Here is a 24,242-nt window from a genome sequence, read left to right on the forward strand (position 1 = left end):
TAATAAGTCAAAATGTTGTCGTAACCCATACCAAGTCAAAAGTATGACACAAAAAATACTTTAAATTCTAATTATTAGATGAAGAGTCAAAAAGATTAGATATCGCTGCTGACCCCTCCCACCCCGGACACCATCTGTTCGACCCCCTCCCCTCTGGCAGGAGGCTGCGATCCATCAGGACCAAAACTGTTTCTTCCCCTCTGCAGTCAACCTGACAAACTTAGATTGACCCCCCCCCCGACACAAACACAAGTTACACGTTATATTAACGTACATCACCCCTGTCCCCCCTGCGTTACATTAACGCACCCACCCCCTAATGGACACTTATCTGGACACTTTACTTTATTTTGGTCACTGCACTGTTTGTTATTTATCTTATCTTATTATTATTTTTTTTTTATTCTTATTCTTATTTTACCTTTTATATTCTACATATTTGTTGTCAAAACAATAGCACCTTCAGACCACGGCAAATTCCTTGTAATGTATGTTACTTGGCAATAAACAGTTTCTGATTCTGAGATAATACGTCAAAATGTTGACTTTTGTTAAGAGAGTCAGTCAAAAGTTTGAGATAATAATTCCGAATTTCAACTTTTTAGCTAAAAAGCCCTCATCGGTACCTACTTTACAGTAAAAACATGACAGGAATATATTTGTAATACTTAAATTGGCCAAGAGGGGGCGCAAAAACTCCATTAAGGTGACAGGGACCGTGCTTTTATTTTGAAAGTCACGCTAGATGGGCGCGTGTTGCCGCTCGAGTCCTTCACTCGGCAGCAGCTGAGGTCAGAGACAACCGGCTGAACTACCGGGAGCAGAGCCCGTGGAGGAAACCTCAAAATGTACCGGTGATATAATGTTTACTTTCGGCTTATCACATTCAGTTAGAAAATAACCACCAAATTGACGAGTTTATTTGTTAGACTGTTTAATTCAAGCTGGTTTAACACATTTAGCTAACACCACTAGCTCTTATTAGCCTTGTTAGATAAGTTAGCCGTTAGCCGCTCAGCCAGGCCAATAACACTTGAGAGCTATCATTTTCTAACCATGTGCTAATATGATTAACCTGACAGACTGTTTCAGAGCTAGTGTGCTGCTTTTATTCACGTCCGCGTCCCTGAAGACATATTTTAAAACTCTTGAAAGAAATTGCTAATTTACTGGAAGGTGTTTTTGGTATTGTGCTACTGAATGAAAGCTATAAGTTTAGATATTTGAGTCTTTGTAAAGTAGTGATAAAAATAATCAGTATCAAGACAAGGCACGTTTATTTGTATAGCACAGAGGCAATTCACAGTGCTCCACATGCAAATGTCTGATCCTTGTACTAATTAATGTCTTAATTTATAAAGATAACTTCGAAACTAGTTTGAATCTTGATTTTATAGATTGCTAATGGTTTAATGCAGACATTCAGGAAAGGACCAAATTAAATACCCAGATCCCTGCCTCTTTAGCATTGTTATTGTTTACTTGTCAGTAGCATATCCATATTTTTAGGCACTCTCTGTGTCTGTGCTTCTGCAGATTCTCATGCAAACTATCCTCTCAAGATGTGGGACATCATTCATGTTTACAAAATGCAAACTTGGAATTTGAAAACATGTGAAGAGACACAAAAACTTTACTTAATGAGCAATGTTAAATGTTTGAGACAAGAATCAACATTTTCTTTGGGGAAGACTCTGCATCAAATGGGATAATCATCCATGTGATGAGCCACATGAGTCTCTTGTGCAAACTTAATTGGATGTTGCATGTTGTCTTGTCAGGTGGATAAACAGCGGCTTAAAAGATGTGGTCCTATAGTGAGCATGCAATGCTATGTTTGCAGAAAGATAAAGCCTGTAATTTTCATGTACTCAGACAGCCGCTTTGTTCAGGCATGTATATAATGTAAGGTAAGGTTGGGAGTATACTCATACCTTTGGTTGGTGTCATACATTTGACAGTCTCTCAGTTTTTTCCTGATAGTTTTCATGCAAGATAGAACTGAAATTTTATGTAATCAGGAAGTACGATAACAATATATAAGTGGTTGATACTCTACTCAGATCAAGCAAGCAATGCCACTTGCACATACTGTATGTCAGAGGCTTTATGTAATAACATCAGGATCTGCCAAGGTTAAATCCTAGCACTCACTCCTGTCATCTTCCTCAGCTCCAGCAGAATGGTGATGAGGACAAGATAGTTTCCACGTCATGGATAGATCGCCACAATGACACATGAGACCCTCACAAGCTCCCAGCTGTCTGTCAAGGCTGCTGCCCTGCGCATGGTCGACCTACCGCTCTCCGTGTACGGCTCTCTGGCACAGGTGAGGGTGTGTTTGAAAGTGGTGGGTGTTGGTCAACAGCCTTGTTATTGGGAGTTCTTACTGTCTGGGTCACGAGAGGTGAGGCTGTTGATGGTTCTTTCCCTTTTTCTTAACTGTATGTTGCTTCCCTTATCCCTAGACATTTACAAAGTTGTAGCAGTATTGCAAACATTGGCTGTGTTCCTGTTTCTATTTGATTTGCATAGTCCTAATATTGGCCTAAACAAATAATTGGACCAAAATTCGTGGGTGTTGTTCCTCGTAATAGCTTTTTTTGTAATACCTATTAATACTATTTTAAGCAAATATCTGTTGCTTGTACAACTTCAAAAAACAATACAGAGATAGAGTGCCATAAAACTCTTAGTGTTCTGGTATTTGTTGTAATACTTGATATACCATTTCCCAAAACACAATTATGTTCTGACATTTCCAAAAATATGTCACTGATTTATATCAAAATATCCACACTGTCTCCAACATGGCTGATGTCTATTAACTGTTTTACTTTTTTCCTTGAGTGCAATTAAAAACAAATCAAATGTTTCCAGGAGCATTGAATCCTGTTTTATTTCTCTTGGCTGGAAGTGTTCTAGCTCAGACATTTATGGCAGTTTACTGATAATGTAAGAAATGTATTAAATTTGACTAGCCCCACCATAATATTATGCTCCAAAATCTCAGACAGTATCTAGACTCATATCATAGTTAGTCATAGTCATTATCCAGTTAAATGTGAATCGGAGGATTAAACACGAGTTGCATGACTTCACAAATATGTCATTTATTGGACATACCTTTTGGTTATTGGTGAGCTTGCAGTGTTTGGTTGTTTGGAGAAGGGAAGGTGTAGCTCCTGTAGTCACCTGTTTATTTACATCTTCATGCTGGTAGAACCTGCTCAACAAAACCTTCCAGCGCTACTAGTAATCAAAAATTCCAAAGGCTTTCGTTTAACCAGTTTTGTCACATGATGTTTCTTTTTTTTCCCATTTCTTGTACTTTATTAATGTCATTGTGGTCAGAAATGTATCTGCATGTGGCAGAGTGAGTTGTCTGAAGGTCTGATCTGATTGAATTTGGCATCTCCATTCACAGTGTTCCCTCTAAGCCGGTTAGGAGAGCTGTTGGCTGCATCTGTTTAGATGTACAGTACTACTACCTGTTTGAGCAGTTCAGCTCTTTAACACAAGGCTTTGTGTGTGCATGAAATGGGCGTAGAGTAAGGACAGCCAGAACTCAGTGTCTGGCTCTCCATCACCATGACTACTGACTGCACTGTTACTGTAGGTGTGAATACTGTTGTAAAAGCTTATGAACAGTCACTTCAGTATCATGCTAGTAATATTTCTTCATGGATATTTTACCAAACTAGGAGCCAACATGTTATAAAAAATCTACTTAAAAAGAGAACAGTGTTGAATGTGATCTTTTTGAAAGGGGCAAATCAAAATCGAAAATCAAAGTGGGTACTTGTAACTAGAACACAAAGTGCACACATATCATAGGGCCATTTGGAATGAATGGCCCTACAGTCTTCTGTTTACAACAAAATGTAGAGCTAATGCAATTCATACTTAGCATGTGCACAATTAAAGCACAAATTAAAATGGCTGATTGTAAATATTAATATATATAAAGAAGTACTCTTGAACTCCCTTGAATATTTTTTCTTTGTTGGTCTTGTCCTCCTGGATAGTCACCAATATGTTCTCATAGTGACCCTCATGTTACAGTGTTTACGAGTAGTGTGTGTGGCCCGAGTCACGTAGCAGATCTGACATCGTTATGGATCTGGTAGGAGCATGCAGCAACATGTGGCAGGAACAGAGGCCTGCAGAGCCTGTATCGCCATTAATCATCCCTGCCCATTTAGCAGCTTTTCAAAAAAGTCAATATTATGGCTGTTGTCATAGCTCCAAAGTCAGTATTATGTAATCTCCAGTTGTTGGGAATGTGCAGCAGCGGTGTCTGTGTGGATAATCTCCCTTGCCATTCAGTGTTTCTATCTATAGACGGATGGGGGCTACGCACTCTATCTGAAATTTGAGTCTTTAAAATCTAGACGACAGGCTGGTCGCTGATTCTCGGCGCTGCTTGTTATGTCATCAGTACCCACTGTATTTTGAGTTTCATCAGACAGGAAATGTGTTCTGTCAAGTTTTTTGGTATTTTCTAATTCCCTCGGTGAGGAAAAGGGGATGTGATAATTTAATAACAAGATGTGAAGCTACAGAGGAACATGAGCCCTGCCCAGACAAACTAAGAAAAGAAACCAATCTGCTGCTCAGGCTTCTTTTGAAGACACACACATTTAACTCTTTCTCCCTCTACCTGTCCTCCAGGTGAGTGTCAGCGCAGGCACCAAGAAGCTGGTGGCAGCCACTGCCTTCGGTGCCATCTCGCTCCTCTTCCTTGCGCGCCGCTTCCAGAGGAGGAAGGGCAGAAAGAAGGCTCACTCCCCTCAGTGGGAGCAGGCTGGCTTTGAGTTTTTCTCCCCGGCCTCAGCACGGAACGGTACATCTTCCTTTTTCCTCTCAACCAGCAGCTCACTGGTCTGTGATCTCTGTTAAGGATATTAGCCCAGTTGCTGGTTTGTGATGTAATCAGACTGCTCCTGTATTACCTTGAACTGTAAACAGCAGGCTCCAGATAAATGCGTTGCCTCATTTAATCTCAGTTAGGAAGATTTACCACTGATTAGAGTCCCAAAGAGAAATTAACAGAAATGCAGGATTAAATGGAGTTAAATGAGCAGTTGGTCAGGGCAATTCAATCTTTTTAACTACCCTGATAATGATAAATAAATTGATGACTTTTTTTGTGTATGAATTTGGCTTCTTTTTTTTTTAATCTGAGCTGGAAACAGCTCTCAGCAGCAGGTGAACCAGGTCGTGGTATTACAGTCATCAAATTATCAAACATGGCTTAATCTACTGTGTAATCCTGCTACATGCTCATGTAGTGTGTTTGCTGTATTCTGATCTTTCCATTTAGCATTATCTCTGAACTATCATCTCTGTCTACCCAGATAACACCAGTCAAAACATCACTCTCTCCCTCAACTCCAAGAATGGCTGCTCCTCTGGTCTGGTTCTCACTACAGGAGACTACAGGAAGCTGTCTGGGTCTCTGCTGAGCCTGGCCTCGGTAAGACAAAGGCATAGTTTTAATGGAAAGAGTATTATGTTAGTAGATAGTTTTATCCAAAATATCAAAACATAATGCAATAATGAGGGACAATTTTTAAGGAAGGAAAAGTAGAATACAATTTACTTATGCGAATGTGTGCGATCACGCCGACTGATATACTTTCCTCTGTCCAAACCACTTTGGAGAAAGGTCTGGCTTGTTTTTCTTTTTTCTGGGCGGAGCTGAGCAAAATAGTGTCGGGGTGTTGTTTTGGTGGAACATGCGCACGTGGGGAGGCGAGCACCTGCATGAAAATGGTTAAATCTCCACTAAAGAAAAGGCAGCTTAAAATAGTGTGTGATATATGCAATACAACGTTTACTGTTAAAAAAGAAAAACATAACTTGTTCATCAGTGTCCTAGAGGGGAAGCCTTCCTATGCTTAAGTTCTGGAGGAGCTTACTGGACCCGTTAAAACCACCAACGATCCAAAACTTGCCATTGTCAGCATGTAGACTGCTAGCTCGAAGGTTGTTGATGTTGTTTCACGTAGCGACTTTGAAAACAGTAACACGCAGATAGCGGAAGGGGAGGAGAATGGCGACTAGACTTATCCCAGCAGCCCACATCTGGTGAGACAGACTGATACACTCGATAGTGAAAAACACAACTGAAATGCTGAGTTGATGGGGTTGACCTACACTGTGTTTGTGGTGAGGCGCTGCTTGGAAGTTAACCGTGGTCTCCTTCTGGGTCTGTGCAGGTAAAAAGCATGAACTCATCCAGCAGCAGCACCTGCGCAAATGAATCCACCTGTTGGGACAGAGTGGGGGAAGCTGATCTCTGCAGTGTGGTCAACCTACCTGTCACCACACCTGAAAACCTGTACCTCATGGGTAAAGCCACACTATGTCACCTCACTGTGTTTGTAATAAGGAGAATGGACCACGTAATAAATGTGTTGAAATAATTGAAGCATTCAGTCCATCATACTCGTTGAATTTCTTGTAATAATCACTTTTTGGTGAGTTGCTTTGTTTTTGAAATGGAGTTCTTGATTGTTTTGGGAGACTCTTGAGTTTATGTGATGTGTATGTGCAGGTATGGATTTATTTGAGGAAGCTCTAAGGCGGTGGGAGGAAGCGTTGACATTCAGGAGCAGGCAGAGCGAGGACGACGCCAGCTGTGCGTCCGTCAAAACTGGAGCCGGAGACGCCATCGCTGAGCAGAGCATGGAGGTGAACACAGAAACACACTCATCATTTGAAGATATGAATTCCTTACATTTAACACTAATTGCCATGCTTAATTAGGATAGAAGTGAAGGACTTAGCCAGACAATGCTTTTTAGGTTTTAACTTATGTGGAGTTCACATTTCTTTTCTGTCTGTGTATCCTTTTATATCAGAGGAATGAACTGCCCACAGAGACTCCACGACAGGTCACACATATGAATAACCAGCACTCCCACCGGTGTCACAGAGTTTGGAACAGCTAACTCATTAGCTCTCTAACCTGGAAGGGTTTTTGGATTAGTGCGGGTTAAATAGTTAAGCTTGGGCACCCAAACAGACGTCTAGTCTGCTGCTCAGTCTTATAGGGTATCCCCTTCTCTCTTGTGCCTCTTTAGAAAGTTTATTAAAAAGTCAGTCACAGGGGATTCTCAAGAAACAACTGAGAGAGTAAGAGATCTTAAGAGTGAAACAGGAATAAATGCAGTCTCTTTATTTTACTTCTCCCCCAGTCGGCACTTTTCAAAAGGGAGTTGTCAATTTAGTAATGGCATTCAGAATATACGATTTAATTTTAACCAGGCCTGTTTTGTAAATCATATTTGATGCAATTATGTAGTAAACTGTGCACTCTTTATGGGTCATTTCTCCTGAATTAGTTTATAAAGGTAGGTTTTAGGACCTGGCTTTATGAGCCATATTTCCGTATGTCAATTTTAATGTTTTTGTGCGCAGGACGTCATCAGTGCAGAGTTCATCCACAGGCTGAAGTCTCTGCTGCAGAGGGCTTACAGCCTCCAGGAGGAGTTTGAGGGAGTGTTGTGCATGTCGGAGCCCTCATCCCACAGCAACAGCATGGGTGAGTCACTGATACAGTCATTTCCATGATCCACACAGGATATACTACTAAGTCCACCTGTTATGCAACACATTACAATGATTATTCTCCATCACAGATAAAATGGCAGACGTTTTGGCCAGAGAGGAGCTGGACGACGCCTGTCTGAGAGACAGCATCAGCATCGCCTCCACTGACTCCTTTGTGTCTGCTGCTGAGGTGAGAGAAGAACTCACCATCATAGCTGTTTTTATTAATTATCTTACTCACTCACTTTTTGTCCGTCTTTATTTTTCCTACAAAGAACATCCTCTCAAACCTTAGTAGTGTCATAGATAAGAGGCTTCGTAATCCCACAGGTGAGCTCCTGAGTTTCATTAGAAGAGAAACAAGTAAACATCTAAATCTCAAACCGTCTGATGCATCAAATCTACGACCAGCTCACAGCAGGAGTTTGATTCAAATAGCTCTTCCTGTGAGTTCACCACCCGGTGTTTACCTGTACGCAGCTTAACTCTTTTACTCATTAAGTCACTGTGGGGGCTCAGGCTGTGAATCCGGTGCTACTGGTGCACTTGACCCACAAAGTGCAAAAATAAACTGGTTAAGAATGACTGATTTGTTTACTGAAGCGACCAGATAAATTCCTTGAAATGAAGGGGAAATGTTCAGGTAAAGGCCGCCTACTGAAAGCTAAAGGTGCTGTGTATCTCTACGAGGATTGGGTATTAATTATTATGTACATTCACATCATTTGATGTAAATAGTTGTTAAGCTACTAAACTTTCTTGGGCCTGAACCAACAGTTAAGTAAATACTTATTTTTAAAAAGCTTCAAATGAAGGTATTTATCCCCTCAAACCTGTTGAACATGTACAGACCAGTAAAAGTTAAACAGGTGGAGCTGGTAGCAGTCAAACTGGGTCACTCGCACTCTTACAGAGTCACTATAAATAGACCTTCAACATTCTTCAGGAAACAACATACAGCTCGCAATTACTCTGCAGCTGTTTTCACTGTAGCTTCCACTCACCACAACAACAACAACAACATGGAGAGGCCTCTGTCTGCTCGCGAGCTGCTTTCTGATACTGTTCAAAACGGCACAATTTGATAACTAATAACGGTAAAAGCACAGAGGTCAGACATGATTCAAGAAGTAAATCTGTAATCCAGGACAAGGTGAACCTGCATTTATTTTAGATAAAGATTAGACAAGAAACCTCGGGTTCAGCCTTTGAGACCAAGTTGACCCCAATGTTTAGCACCGTGATTAGAATACAGATGAACTTTACAAATATCTTTTCTTTCTCTTGTCTTAAACATTTTGTCAGAAGAAAATACAGAAACAGTGAATAAACGATTATTGTGGGAGAAAAGAAACTATCCGGATCCCACTTTTGTTTTTGTTGTTTTGCCTTAATATTAAGAGTTTTTTGTATCTCTCTTCTTCAGAGGTTTTGGTGTCAGCCCCCAGAACCTGAAAGCTTTTTATTTTTACGTGGGTGTTCAAGAATCATAGGAGGACACCGAAGGACATAATGCACTATGAATAAAGAGCATCACTTTCTTTTTCTAGTGGAAAGATTACACAAACATGAAGCCTTCTTTCTGACAGGAATGGGATTGAAATCATTATTTAATCCACAATAACCTCTGCTGTCTGTCTCTGTGTCAGCTGACGGAGCACAGAGAGCTGAGGAGTGTCCTCTCTCTGGGTCATCACCCTTTCTACGAGGAGGCGCTGCAGATGGCCGAGGATGGCAAGATCTCCTGCAGGGTGCTGCGGTAAATACACTAATGACTATAACACACACATGAAATACAGCGAGCCTACATCCTGGAACTGTGTTGAAAGTTCCTTCATTTTAATCTGGTCTTTTCTTGACTTTCCTGCGTCAGGACTGAGATGCTGGAGTGTCTCGGGGACGTAGATTTCCTGGCCAAGTTGCACTGTGTGCGGCAGGCATGTCAGGTACAGTATAACCTTATGAATTAAAAGCCATCATAATGATGTAAACATAGGGAAACTTGTGTAATAAGTGGATTGAATACACCAGAAAACATTTTAAAAGCTGATTCACTCTTTCAGCCTTCCAGAAGGTTTTCAGCTGTTTGTAATTGGTGTTTTGTATAAAAACACAATTAGTATTCAGATGGAAATTCAACCAAAAAACAACCAGGAAGGAATAAAGTCACTGGAGTTCATTTAACTCACTAACTGAAAGCCACTTTGTGTAGAATTTGAATTTCAACGCCCTTCATTTCAAGCGAAAAAAGGATCCATTTGAGTAAAATGTTTGTGTTGTTTCTCCAGCTCATTCTGTGTGAGAGAACGACCAGGATGTTTCTGGCCGACACGGGAAAGAAAATACTGTCTTCCATTATTGTTAAAGCACAGAAGGTACGACTGAACCTAGTGAGTAATAAGATGCATCTTCAATGAGTGCTTCCCCTTCCTGACGGTTAGCATTTGGTTCTCAGAGCCCGAAGAGATTCGAGGAAGAGTTTGAGGAGATGATTTCCTTCCTGGAGCACACGGAGCACTGGGAAAACACAGAGGTGGAGCTGGCCACACGAGGGGTAAGAGAGCTACCTAACCAAGTTATTAAACTTCACTATAAAATGTCTGATCGCAAACCTCTCTTCTTTTCTTTTTTTTTACATTATAACGTTTCATACTCATCCTCACCAGGTGAAGCACTTGAACTTCTATGACATAGTGCTGGACTACATCCTGATGGACTCATTTGAGGACCTGGAGAATCCACCGATCTCCATCCAGAACGTGATCAACAACCGCTGGCTCAACAGCTCCTTCAAGGAGACGGTGAGTCAACACATACAATACTTGAACAGAGTTTCTCTCAGCCATCGGTGGATCACTGGCAATAGCTATATTCTTTATAGTGTACTACTTAGATGATTATACCACAATAATGTATAGTAAATATTTTACAGAACAATACAAAGACCCCCTAAACAACAGCGCTGATTGTATAAGTGCATATAAATTGTAGATGTTGGTTTGAAAATGACAAATACAAAAAGCTAAATTGAAGGATAAAATGAACAATACTGTTTATGGGTTTCTTGTATCATTAGTCTGCATGTGTTTCACAGGCGGTGGCCTCTAGCTGTTGGTCAGTGATGAAGCAGAAGAGACAGCATATGAAGGTACAACAGCTTCAAACTGTTTCTGATGAACTGGAACAGGACTGCTTTACCTCCTATAGACACAACACTAATTGCCTTGTGTGATTTATTCACCTACAATAATTAATAGACAACAGACAACAAGTCCTACATTTTATTTATTACACAGACAACCAGATAACGGCTATGTTTTGTAGTTCAGGACAGTTCAGTAACCTCTGCTCTGTGTCTCAGGTACCTGACGGATTCATCGCCCATTTCTACGCTGTGTGTGAACAGATCAGCCCCGTTCTGGCCTGGGGATTCCTGGGACCCAAGAGCTCCCTGCATGACTTCTGCTGCTTCTTCAAGGTCAGAAAGTAACGTGATAATGACTCAACTCATGTTTCTACCTCAGCAAGCTTTCCTTTTTCATACCTTTCATTGTAGGACACTGGACACCGATCTTAACTTTTTGTAGATTTTCAGTGGAAAAAGTAGTCAAATGGATTTAAATTGGATTGGAAAGCAGATTTGCACCATAATTTAATCAAAAAATTGTTTCCAATTCTTTCTCCAAGATGAAACTGTTCGTCATACAGGAGAAACTACGTACAAAAGAAGTCTGAACTTCAAATAGCATTTTTCATAAATCTGGCTTTGATCTGTTTTCAAATATTCAAAATAATACCACCCTGATTTATTCTTTTTCTTTTAAACATGAAAACTAAAGAGATCAAGCTCGCTCAGTATCCTCACCAAGAAAAGATGAATGTGTTCAAGTCTACAGAAATACTGAAGAACAGCATCTTGTGTATTTAAAGTGCCTCATTGACGTTTCTGAAGCACCCGTCCTCTGAAAGACTCACAAATGCTTCTCTTGCTTCAGGATCAGGTGCTGCACTTCCTAAAGGACATTTTCGACCTGGACAAAGTGCGTTACTCTTGTGTGGAGAGTCTAGCGGAGGACATGCTCCACCTGCTGCACCGGCGCTCTGAATTGTTGCTGGCGTACCTGGGAGCCGACTCCCTGCGGCACGTCAGCGGCTGCAGTCTCCCGCAGGTGCAGCTGGTGCCCAGCGCCCTGCTGGAGGCACGAGTGCAGTGAGGGACGGGAACTCGTCTCCAAACAGACCCCGGGTCATCAAACACTACACTCGTGGAAATCTCAGCATTTATTCTGGGGTGAGTTCACACCGACTGTCGGACCAATCACATCTCCCATCATGTTGTGTGCCCTCACCGAGGATCCATATAACTGTATTAGACGTCTGCCTTCACACCTGGTCATTGCCTCCTCTCCCAGCCCCCCTTTTCACTGTGCCATGGCAGTGCACGTTAGTTATAAAATATCATAGCAATAATATCTGTAATTTAAATTTGCTGTGGGACTAACAGGTAGGTGTTACGCTGTGTAAATGAAGGTATTTTACTATACAGCTAAATGATGCAGGATTTATTTTTTAGACGTCGTAGTTTTACCTGTATACATCAATAGATATGTGATCAGCTTCAAACATGCAGTAGTATGAATACCAATGTCGTGTAATCAACTTTACCAGATAGAGATTAGATTAGATGTATTTCCACATCCGAATGAGCATCAGCAATGCAAAACCATTAAATGTACTTTGTGTTTTGGTTACAAGCACATGTTGCACAGGGAAATCCCTGAACAGAGGGACATGCAATGTAAGATGTGTTGACTTGATCGGTCATTGTTACTTAAAAGGGAAAGTTTTTTGTTGTTTTTTTTGGCACCAGGACTCAAACTTTCATGCAATATCTAAAATGAAGCCTGGCACATGCATCCTACAAGGCCCTTAATCCCTTCGTACCGTCAGCTACAGGAAATAAAAGATTATACATCAGTGTTGCATAATCTTACAGCTGTTAAACAAGTTGTGCCACTCTGTTCTTCACGTCGGGCAAACACGCAAGAAGCCTTACTATCAATACACATACTCGAGCCTCGTCTTCATCACTGTACGTCAGTCTGAAAATCACTACAATGCAAACTATTGTCTGCTCTGCTGATCAGTCACTGCCGTGCACAACATGAAAGCTTTGAGCAGCAGAGTTACTGCGCGAATAAACAAGTCGAAGAGTTAATTCCACAAAAGCTAGAAACATTTTGGGGACATTGTCAGTTGTCGTCAGCCCTTTTTACAGGATTTCTGTAAACACCCACATGCAGATTAGTACTTCTGGAATCTTCCTAAAGTAATTCCAATGTAAGTGATGGGGGATAAAAAGATCTGTGGTGCAAAGTAACGAAGTACATTTACTCAAAACTCCACTTAATGTTATTCTGAAACTGTCCATTCTGCATAAATAGTACTTTTTACACTGGTACTGCTATGACCACCGATCACCAGATTAATCAACTATTGATTTTTAAAGCAAAACTGGCAACAACCAAATAAGCTCGCTGGTTCCAGATTCTTAAATGTGAATATTTTCTGGTTTTCTTAATGGTCTATAGAGGCATTTTAACATCACCATGGGCTCCAGTAACTTATGCTGGGCTTTTTGTGCTACTCTATAGATTAAATTATCAAAAAGAAAGTTAGTTAGATGGTTTTGGATCTACAGACTAAGGATTTTGTCCCCCAGCTCTTTAAATGGAATCACATTAGAAAGGGACCTTTACACGGCCGGTATCAACAGGAGGAACATAAAGCTTCAATGTTCTTATGGTCATGAGTATCGTTTCAAGAAAGACTTTAAGATGGATCTTATTTCAGGGAAGAAAGTTTTACATTTGTGAGTTCACATTGTGTATAAATTAAGTAAATAAAGACGATAAAAATGTGTTGAGTTTTTGTTGTATTCTTCTTGATAATGTAAAATAAAACTCAAGTAAACAAGTCTGTTATTTGTTACAACTTTATTAATGAACATGGCAACATTTCAAAAGTCAGAACAGTGGATTCAAAAAACAAACAGTAGATTTGATAATATACACAGCACATGAAACCTTTTTACCTCTAAGGCATGCTCCTTGTTTTGTCTTCTACACCCCCACGAACTCTGTGTTGAAACACTGAGCATCTCACATGTACATACAGAGTGAACAGCCTCAAAAAACAAACAATACGTGACCCCCTTAACTACAGAGAAGTGATGTTAAACTGATTACCCCAAATTTACTGCCAATAAAAAGTGCATATGTAACTGAAAGTACATTAGTTCCTGTCCTCATCCAACTTTCTAAAGCACATTCCTATTGACTAAAAGTTACTGATGAAAGCATTCAAGCGATAAAAGAAACCAACAGACAACTCTAAATACACTATGGCATCATGGTTAAAGGAAACAAACAGTCTATCCGAGCTGGAAAAACATGTATCTGACCAACACTTTGCAATCACAGAATTTAAATTTCATTGCGTTGCTGTTTTACCTTATTACTGGAGCTCTTGAACGGTCTACGTTCAGCAGTGGGATTGACTCAAAGGATTCCTCCTTTTGGGGACAAACTACGACAGGGCCTGATTCTATGACCTAAGCTTGCAGCATCCTCCAACACTGTGAGCGAGAAGTGAAGGCAGCAGCATTTCAATAGGAGATTTGCACTGCACTTGAGGGCAGATTCACACCACGACAGAAATTAAAAATCATGTATTTCACCGTTGTTTTTTTTGTGACCTAGCGGTTGAGCACATTGCTGACTTCTGACAGCAGGTTTGCATGGCATGCATTTTAGTACACCGGTGTCAAAGTTGTCTAGAGCATCGATATTACAGTCACTGTCAGACTTACCGGGATGCACAGATAAAGCTATCATCAAATATTATGCACATACGACAATGACAACATTTCCTCAGTGAGCCTATGCAACAACTTTTTCTGGGTAAAGTCACTTCATGTAACAAGACATCATGCAGTTCATTCATGAAAGCAGATCTTTAAAAAAAGGGCTGTTCATACTTAAGATATCCTGGACATTTCTTTACGACTAAGCATAAATGCATTGAGGCATGTTAAAGACACAGGTAAGCATTTCTTTGCATGTATATTGGTCATGTCACTGGACAAAAACACTGGTTTCCTTAGGTTTCGCTTACCTGTGTTATTGCAGCAGAACCTAAGGTGCAAGGTCTGGGACGACACTGCAAAGATCAGATATATTGCACTGTTTGCCATCAGTGAACAATGCAGTTTGTTTTTCTTTTTTTACTATAAAATTAACAGCCTTTCAACAACAGTGCTCATTCAGAAAATGTCACAAATCAATTACTGAACTAGTCAGAAGCTCTTCCACTACTAGCATTCCACATGCTCACATAGGACATTAAAGTAATAACAGCAGAAACCTAAGCATGCTACACTGGAGTAATGCAGTAAGCAATAAATGGCATTTAACATAACAGTCTCAACTAGACAATGGCACTTAGCAGGTCAGGAGTTCAGAAACGCAAAAAAAACCACATGGACATCCTTAAAAACAGTTCCTACCAGAAGTGTAACAGAGTGCTGATATTCAAACCCTCAGTTCAGAAATCCCAACTGGCACTGAAATGCTACCTACACAGAGTCTAACAAGCTACACAAAAGGTATCGACATAAGATTCAAAGTCTGAATGTTGTGCAGTCAGTGGAATCACACAAGGGGAAGTAAGTCTCAGAAACATGTGGTACAAGAGTCTAAAGTACTATTCCTCTCCTCAGAACATTTCATACTTACCGAGAGACATGGGGGAAAATGGCATTTGGACAAAAAAAAAAATCACTACATCTTTTGCAGTTTATAAAGCATCAAAAATAGGGTATCTCTCAAAGTCAGTCACAATTTTGTACTTACAGTATAGGAGGGCTCAACTGAAGGATGAAGACTGCTTAGCCACCCCCGACCCTACAACATCTATGTTCTCATATTGGATAAACACTAACAGAATGGGCACAGTAATAATAAAAAAACGATTTTTGCAATGTTTTTATATTAAAAAAACATTTTTAAAAAACAAATTTATACATGAGAGTTAGTTCGCAATTTGAAATGGGCAAGACACACGTTTCAATGCATTTTTCGATACAGTGGCAATTTACCTGACTGTCCTGGAAAAAGAACAGCACAAAAAGTAAAAAAAAATGTATATAACACTAAAAATGCAACATTTCCTGCAACCACGTTTTTCTGGAGGAACATGTTAAGAAGGATACTTGCTTACCGCTTTTCTAAACTTGCCTGTGGAGGAGGAAGTTGTCTATCAAGGCAAAATACAGTGCATACTACCTCAACAATGTCAGCAAACCAAGTAAAATTCAAAAGAGTGCCACAAAGCAACGCAGTTAATGCATGAGTTACGGGATACGACTTTCTTATGACAAACATCGGTCTACTGCTACAGTCAGAGCAATGTCAGCAAACAGAAGTGTATAAAAAGTGTCTATCAACAAGGACGTTTGTTGGTCTGAACCACTCGGGATCACTGCACGCACATAATGTATCTAAGAGCCTTATAGACAGTTGGAGAGAGACAGGACAGCACAACTTTAAGTCAACCTTTTTGGACAATGAAACCCACACATAGCCTGCATTTTAACCTTTTTTACCCCCTTAAAAAAACAAAACAAAAAAAAAAAAAAAAAACATACAGAAACTCATCACAACCCTTTTGGTTTAAAACCACCCCAACTTACCAACACAGGAGGTTTCAGTTTGTTTTATTGCAAAAACACAACAGGCAATAGCATTTTAAAACTGAGATGATTTACATGGTAATGTCTACAGTTTAATAAACATGAGTTCTAACCACATTTAATGTAGATACAGGGCTGGAATGACCATATGTATAATTACCTCACTAAAAACAAAGCATTTACAAGAAAAAGGAAAACAAAACAAAAAATGAAAGAGGACGTGTTCGCCGGGTAATCTGCCATCTATGTGAAACACTTTCAAACCAAGGAAATTTAAGATCTTCATCAAGGCGTCTGCATCCAAACATTTAACAAAGGATTTTGTTTCGACAATGTAGCATTTACTTTATGTCCACTTCACATTACTGGCCCTGTGCAAAGAAATACATAGAAGATACATTGCATGTTAACAGCAGAAACAGTGGACGCAGCTTCCCAAAATAAAAAGCTAAAAACCTGTGTAGGGAGGAAGTGGTTTTGGTTAAGTTTGTGAAGCTGCTGCAGTCACTGGAACCCTGTAAAAGCCTGAGGGAGCAAGGGGGGTTAGAGCACAAAAGAATTGGGTATTCAGTGGATGTGGCGGGCAGATTCTTATAGGGGGTGTACCTGAGGGGCTTGTGGTGCTGCACCCATCGTCTGAGGGTTGCCTGTGCCGTAGTAAGCGGCCTGCTGACGGTAGTACTCCGCCCAGGCAGCGCTGTAGTCTGGCTGGCCTCCAGGTTGGGAGGCTGCTGCTGCAGCCGCTGCTGTGGCCTGAGGGGCCGCTTGACCTGGAGGGTAAAAACAACAGAGAACCCGTTAGTGCATAGGCCCGTCACTTGAGGTTATTAGATGTTTCTTATGTAAATGCTTTATCGTTGTTTACTTTAGTGTGGACAATAACCAACAAGTCAAAATAAGTTTTTCATTCAAACTTTACATACATCGCGACATATTCAGCAATAATTAGAGTTTCAACTGCTTCTAATCTCACAGTAACAGTTAAGTGTTTGTAACATTTATGAGAAGGCGAACGAACCCACCACCACCTTCTCTTGGTGGCAGGTCAGAAACCTTCTGCCTTTCTGTTGGGCGGCTGAGAGAGCAGGTACTCTACTACAGAGGGCTGCTAGAGGAGCACAGCCGCCCTTAAACATTAAAAAACAGGGGAACACTTCATACTACTGTACATCAGCCATTTTATGGATGTTATTCTTTGTTAAAGAGGCAACTCTGCCTATAACTAGTGTCTCTACTTAGGGACATTCCTATTTCTAGCTAGGACAGATTCTGAATCACACAAGTACAATGTTTCTATCACACATCCTTACTTTTAAAACACCAGAATCACATTTAATTCCCAAATCACTTTCCTCACATATATTGCAAACTGTGTTGCACTGTTTTGAGGTTTGACTGAAATATTACTACCATTGTTGCAACTCCAGTTTCCTGATCTGATTGTTTCCATCATGAAAACATAAGGCAGCGCTGTCATAATGGTGCAGTTCAGTGGTTTAACCTTATAAATGTACAAAAAGAACAGTTCAATGTATACGTTACAACTTCACTTATCTGTAGCTGAGCGATCGAATTTGAAATTAAGGCTTCAGAATGGGAAGTAAAATATTCAGTAAATGAAGTGTGATCCCTGTATGAAGAGTACAAACCTTGTTTCTTGTAATACTCCTCCCAGGCTTTCGTGTAGTCCTGAGGTTGTTGACTCTGTTGACCTGCAAAGAGAAGGGAAAAATGTGTCAATGCATCCAAATGTTGAATGAAATCAAACAACTTCACAACATTGATCCTACATTGCATCATTTAAACTCTACACACATTCAGTAGCAGTAACACATTCATGGCACGTGGCAAAACTCTGCCATCAGTGTTGATAAAACCCTAAGATAAGTCTACATAATAAGCTTCTCTAAGCTCATAAAAAAGGTGGTTCTGTGTCGACAGCTCAGTCCTGTAAAGTGTTGCAGTCTAAACAGCACAGGCGTCAAATGTCAAACCAAGTGGAGGCACGCTCCACAGCAGGCCAGCAATACTGAAAAATACCCAGACCTGAAAAAGAAGCCGATTGAAAGCCCAGTAGCTGTTTAGACTGTCTTGTGTTAATAGGTGTACACTGAAGCTACGTTCGTATACCCATTTTCTTGTAATATTCGTCCCAGGCCTTGGAGTAATCTGCCTGTCCACTCTGACCTGCAGCCTGTGGGTCACCTGTTAAAAAAAACGGTACTTGTAATTAGTGAATCATTCTCAGCCGTTTGTCCTCCACCTGCCTGCGTCGAGCTGTCAGCCTAGGGGGGGGGGGGGGGGGGGGGGCTATCCTGTCCTGGGGTAATATAAAAGTAAAAAAAAGGGTGCTCTGCAAGAGCAAGGTCATTTAAAAGGTGAAACCAAACCAACTCGTCTCCTGTTAGCGACACCAGGAAGACACGAGCATAGTACACTTCTAAAGTAAAGCTAGTAAACTACACTGCTCTACGCTTGTCTTATTGGTTTCTGCTCCTTCTAGAAGCACAGACGCTTCTTCTAATTGAGAAACGCTTCAGTTACCTTGGCCGTTGGTCTGAGTCGTGCCAGGAGCTCCACTTGTCGGGGTCATGGGAGCTTGCGGCTGCTGGCTGTACTGAGCATAGTAGGCTGCCCACGCTGCTGCGTTGGCATCGGCTGCGGCTTTATCTGGACACAATTCGGCTTTGTTACCAAACAAAGGCCAAAATTAAAAACTGTAAGCTTTTTCAATTTCCATCAAATGTGAAATGTACCAGCTGATAGTGGGTACTTACTTGGATCAGGTTGTCCCTGTTGCCAGTGTGGGTAGCCATTGCCCCATCCCTGAGGCTGGTATGGTGCAGGTGGACCACTGATGAGAGAAAATGAACCACCATAAACTTGGGACGCGTTTGTGTTTTGTCTATGATTGTATAAAACTATGGTCTCCATTGTGTTACTCCAAAGTCTTTGTACGTGTTCAGGTCTCAGATAGTTTAGGGTTAGGGTTATACATCAGCTTCTCAGCGTGGTGCATGAGTTTTCATCACGGACCATACACATTCTTAACTGCACCCAAATGACTTTGCCGTGTCCATTAATTCTTGTTATCTCAACAAGCTTAAAAATATGTGGTAAAAACAAACGGCCACTATACTTACTGTGGTCCCGGAGGTCCCTGATTATATGGTCCAGGGTTGTACGGACCCATGGGAGCACCAGGGGGTCCAGGTGGTCCAGGAGGACCATGTGGGCCCGGACCTCCATGTGGACCAGGGGGGCCGTGTGGGCCTCCCATTGGAGTGACTGGTCCCTGAAAACAATCACATCTCAGTCAGTAAACAAGCTTCCAAGAGATAAATGTCTCCATGGGGGTTTATAATCAAACTGTAATGTCATACCCCAATTTTCTCCTCCACCAGCTGCCTGGCGTAGTCGATCTGTTGAGGGGAGCCCCGAACTGTGAACATTTTGATGTTGGGATCAGCGTTGGGTGGAGGATTCCTCTGTAACTCGATCCTGGCTCCAGACTGTTGGCTGATGCCCTTGATTGTCTCACCACCTGAAGAGTTCAGAAACAAACATTTACCTCTAATGAATTCACCAGGCTCCCTCCTTAAGAGGAGCCTGGAGGACTAAACAGCAGACTGAGTAAACATCTAGTGGCCCTGGAATACTAAGTTTTGTTTGTCTATGGGTCTTGTTTGTCCATTTACTTGGTTTTGTTTTCAATTTCTCCTTCTATCCACATTGTTTTGTCTAAGTCTCCTGATGTAATACTTTTTTCTTCATGTAACCACAAAATGAATAATCATCAACTTGGGACATGTTTGTTGTGTCGAGTAATCGTCCGATTGTATAAAACCATGGTCTACATTGTGTTACTACAAAACCTTTGAATGTGTTCAGGTCTCAGATAGTTTAGGGTTAGGGTTATACATCAGCTTCTCAGCGTGGTGCATGAGTTTTCATCACAGACCATACACATTTTGTTTTCAATTTCTCCTTTTAGCAACTTTTTATCCAAGACCTTGTTTGGTTTCCACTTTGTTGAAAGTTTAAGTAACATAGCCTTCCAATAAAAAAAGCCCTGCTGCTGAGCGGTCACTTGCCTTTTCCAATGATGAGGCCGGTCTTCATGGTTGGGACAGTGAAGGTAAACTCCTGCAGGCCACCAGGGGGGCCCATGTTCCAGTTCCCCTGCCCACGACCACGACCTCTGCCACCACCATGTCCTGGAGGCCCGCCAGCCTGGACGCTCCTCAGCAGGTCAGATATGATTTCTGCTGCGTGCTGAGCCTGATCAGGGGGGCCCATGATCTGTGCTATCCTGTCTGGTGTGCTGCCATCATCTGGAGAGAGAAGATAGGACGATTAGAGACTATCGAGACAGTTTGACGTTTGTCTAGTAATCGACTCGATTGTATATAACTATGGTCTCAACCATGTTACTCCAAAGTCTCCGTAAGTGTTCAGGTCTCAGATAGTTTAGGGTTAGGGTTATACATCAGCTTCTCAGCGTGGTGCATGAGTTTTCATCACAGACCTAAATGCCTCTAAATGACTTGGCCAGTTATTTTCATAAATGAGCAACCTTATTCACTCACCTGGTTTAAACTGAATCCTGACGCCGGTGTCATTCTGTATTTTCTTGATCATCTCTCCATTTCTGCCAATAACAATTCCTACTGCAAACCGGGGAACGGGAACCTAAATGACGGCAGAAAACAAAACTTAAGTAAAGAAATAGATTCAAACCCTGGTCTCCAAAATGATAAATTAAACTGCTTATAACAAATACTCACATCCAAGGTATCTCCTCCGCCACCGCCTCCCCCTCCAACTCGTGAACCATACTCGCCCCTCTGCTCCCTGAAGCCTTGATCTCTGATCAGTTCCATCACCATCTCTTTGGCTTGCTGAAAAGACAGTACATCTCATTACAGTACTACTCCACTGGTCTCCATGGAGACAAATAATGTGGCATAAAAAAAAGGACGTGTCTACTGGGGCTTACTTAACAAAAGGGGTGAAAGCAGAGATAGCTCATATATAATCAAACATAAAAAAAAGGTACATCTTAAGCTATCAGAGACTAACTAATGTTAGAAGTGCAATGGGCACACGGGCGAGGACCCACCTGAACTTTGAAGGGTTCTCCTGAAATGCGGAGAGGCTTGTCTGCACCTGTGTTTTGGGGTCCGTCTTGGATCATGACCATCTTCACTCCAGCTCTTTCCTACAGGAAGAACAAGAAACATGCCATCAGAGTGTTTGTGCCAAATGAGTTCCCTGCTTAACAGACCATCTGACTGTGGTCCCTATATCACCCTGCTACTCAAAAACTGACTGGACCCTCACCTGAAGGCTTTTGATGGTTTCTCCTCCCTTCCCAATGACAAGTCCTGCTTTAGAGGCAGGGACCATAATCTCCTGGACAGTCATTCCTGGGCCGTCGTTGTGGTTGAATGCTGGAGCCGGGCGGCCCTTCTCAACAATCTCTGTTAGTAGCCTCTTTGCCGCCCTGGTGGGAGAAAAATGATCAGTCTGAAATCCTTGACAAGGACCCAACAAAAATGAGACACTTTGACACCCACTATAGTAGCAAATATATGGTACACAAGAAGTCATTGTGGGGTTTTTTCTCCCTCACAAAAAGCATCAATCATTTTTGTAATTTTCCCAACATGTCTACGGACAACCCCGGCTCCAAAAATATGTACATGCTTTTAATACTAAAGGTTTTCGCCATTAAAACTTACTGGATGGACTCTGGTGCTCCTGTTAATGTCACAGATCTATCTGGCATCCCTGCACTGTCTACAACGAAAACACAGAAAGAGCAGTTAATGCAAATGTTACAACAAAACAATGTAATTTCTTAGTACTACTGAGATCCACAATATCAGCAAAGAGATCTAAACTTACCAGGTGCAATCTGTATTTTGCATCCAGACTCCTGCTGCAGACGTGATATTTGTTCACCTCCTCTTCCAATTACTAGGGGGGAGAAGTGTGTCAGCTCCAAATATTCAATATCAACAACACTAAACTGATGTTATTGTTGTGTTGGAACAAAAACTTACTGAATCCAACCATTCCATCAGGAACCTTGAATTCCTCTGATATTGACCTGAGAATAACAGAACAAATCAATGTGGGCTTTGCAATAAAAGTGGATAAGTGTGGATGACCAAAATATTTAAATGTAACTCTGGTATCTACCTTGGGGGGCCACCCATTCCTCCCATTGAAAAGGCTGGGGGAAAAAAACATTACAATACATTAAGGGGGTTACAATATATACAAAATTAACCCATGCACCATACTTCCAGTTCATGCTAATTTTAGGCCAATTACTTTAGATGGGGAATCATCAAAAATGAGGCATATTTAACTACAACTATGTCATCCAAGTCACTTACCGTCATTTGTAGCCACTTTCTTTGTCTCTGGTTGGTCTGTGACAACATGACATAATAACCAGCATAAGTATTTCTTATTATACCTATCATTGCATTACTAACACAGTTCTTCATTCTGTAAATGGCCTGAAATTTAAATCATTAGGGACAGAGGGTGTTGAAAATAATTAACTACAGAAGCCTGCATAGCTACAACACATTGAGAGCTGGAATATTCTCTCAATTGCCAGTTTATTAGGTACGCCCAGCGAAACCTAATGCAGTCCTGCAATTAAATTCTACCTCCCTGAAAATTGAATGTTTGATTTTTATTAAACTGCTTAAGAGGAGTGCCTTTACAGTCATTTTGGATCCAGGGTGTGAGTAATAACCTGGACACTCATAATGAAGCTTAATTGCACGCTTTAAACTTGAGTGTTTTAACAAAGTGAAACTGAAACCGACAATGACTCATTCTGCTTAAATTGTATAATGACTCAAAATCCCAATCACCCACTCCCACATTTTTAAAATTAAAATCAAGAGATCAAACATATTTGTTCCCCAATTATTTTCATCACCAGGTACTGATCTGAAACAGCTGTGAGGACAGAGTGTGAAAATATCATCCAACTCTAAACACATGCAATAACTGTCAAACTGCATATGCTAAAACTGAAAACAGCAACAACATGAAAATGAACTGCTCGTATGGTTAGTAGTAATGAATATAATGTTAAAACGTATTGGTGAAAATGCACATTGATATAAAGACACATTTACTGTATATTTAATTTAGTAGCAAATACAATTTAGTAGCTGCTAAAAAACACAGGCAAGCATTAACTATCAAGACTTGCATTGAATCGATTTGAGTCACTGACCGATATTCAGGTTAGGCATGGGAAAATACCCACCAGCGTCCTCCAGGGGCCTTTTCTGGCCTCCGTAGCCAAATTCATTAGTTGGGGGTGCTGCAACGCCATCACCACCGATTTTCGCCGCGATCTGAAACACAAAACAAACGAAGAAAACATAAACTTAGATGATTTCTATGGTGTTAGTGTTAGGTGTGTTTAGACGGGCACGCTGGCTGGGGCCTACACTTCTGTCCGGAAGTCCGGCCCAACAAAGGAAAGCTTATACTTGCACTTTAGCTGATCGGTTAACGCTAAAAAAAACTTACAAATACTGGGTTCCTCATAACTGATTCCATCTGTGTAATTTATTCAGTTCAATATCCGTATGCAGCATGGATCGCTCCTTTTTTCGCTTCTGCAGTGTGGCGCACCGTCTACGTTAGCTAGTCATCGTCCACTAGCTTAGCTTCGCCTGCCGTGGTGCCGTGTGTAACAGCACAAAGCCGCGAAACTCGATGTTTACTACTTACTTCGAAATTATTTTTGGTCAAGCTGATTTAGTAGTCGTCTTACCTGTCGTGCTCGCTGTAGGGCGTCTTTAAAAGCGTCGTTCATTCCGCCACCGGCGTTAGAGGACGGGGGAGCCACGCTGCTGTAGTCAGCCATATCTGCTGCTCTTCTCCT

At 41.2% G+C, this 24,242-nt stretch overlaps 2 protein-coding genes across 4 annotated transcripts; one reads left to right on the forward strand and one right to left on the reverse strand.

Annotated features, from left to right (window-relative positions):
• Nucleotides 1–784: 784 nt before the first annotated feature.
• miga1 (mitoguardin 1) lies at nucleotides 785–13,480 on the forward strand. Its single transcript, XM_070918236.1, has 16 exons — nucleotides 785–848; nucleotides 2,173–2,329; nucleotides 4,675–4,846; nucleotides 5,361–5,479; nucleotides 6,225–6,357; nucleotides 6,563–6,699; nucleotides 7,429–7,552; nucleotides 7,650–7,750; nucleotides 9,210–9,319; nucleotides 9,434–9,506; nucleotides 9,849–9,935; nucleotides 10,016–10,114; nucleotides 10,227–10,361; nucleotides 10,655–10,708; nucleotides 10,922–11,038; nucleotides 11,556–13,480. Exons 2-16 carry the CDS (start codon nucleotides 2,231–2,233, stop codon nucleotides 11,772–11,774), a joined length of 1,779 nt encoding a protein of 592 aa, XP_070774337.1. The 5' UTR covers nucleotides 785–848; nucleotides 2,173–2,230; the 3' UTR covers nucleotides 11,775–13,480.
• A 59-nt stretch (nucleotides 13,481–13,539) lies between these two features.
• Nucleotides 13,540–24,238, reverse strand: fubp1 (far upstream element (FUSE) binding protein 1). Of its 3 annotated transcripts, none has more exons than XM_070918232.1 (20): nucleotides 24,132–24,238; nucleotides 23,616–23,706; nucleotides 22,720–22,755; nucleotides 22,520–22,553; nucleotides 22,381–22,427; nucleotides 22,223–22,294; nucleotides 22,057–22,114; nucleotides 21,656–21,818; nucleotides 21,435–21,533; nucleotides 21,100–21,213; nucleotides 20,902–21,004; nucleotides 20,407–20,646; nucleotides 19,696–19,856; nucleotides 19,456–19,607; nucleotides 19,090–19,166; nucleotides 18,857–18,997; nucleotides 18,443–18,517; nucleotides 17,962–18,024; nucleotides 16,919–17,082; nucleotides 13,540–16,683 (listed from the first exon to the last, which is right to left on the reverse strand). In XM_070918232.1, exons 1-20 carry the CDS (start codon nucleotides 24,222–24,224, stop codon nucleotides 16,675–16,677), a joined length of 1,992 nt encoding a protein of 663 aa, XP_070774333.1. In that variant the 5' UTR covers nucleotides 24,225–24,238; the 3' UTR covers nucleotides 13,540–16,674. The 3 variants fall into 3 exon arrangements, with proteins under 3 accessions (XP_070774333.1, XP_070774332.1, XP_070774334.1); XM_070918231.1 differs by having other exon boundaries at nucleotides 18,857–18,982; nucleotides 23,583–23,706; XM_070918233.1 differs by lacking the exon at nucleotides 18,443–18,517.
• Between the last annotated feature and the right edge of the window lie 4 nt (nucleotides 24,239–24,242).

Source organism: Enoplosus armatus, chromosome 14 (genome assembly GCF_043641665.1).
Source record: "Enoplosus armatus isolate fEnoArm2 chromosome 14, fEnoArm2.hap1, whole genome shotgun sequence".
Classification (NCBI taxonomy): Eukaryota; Metazoa; Chordata; class Actinopteri; order Centrarchiformes; family Enoplosidae; genus Enoplosus; species Enoplosus armatus.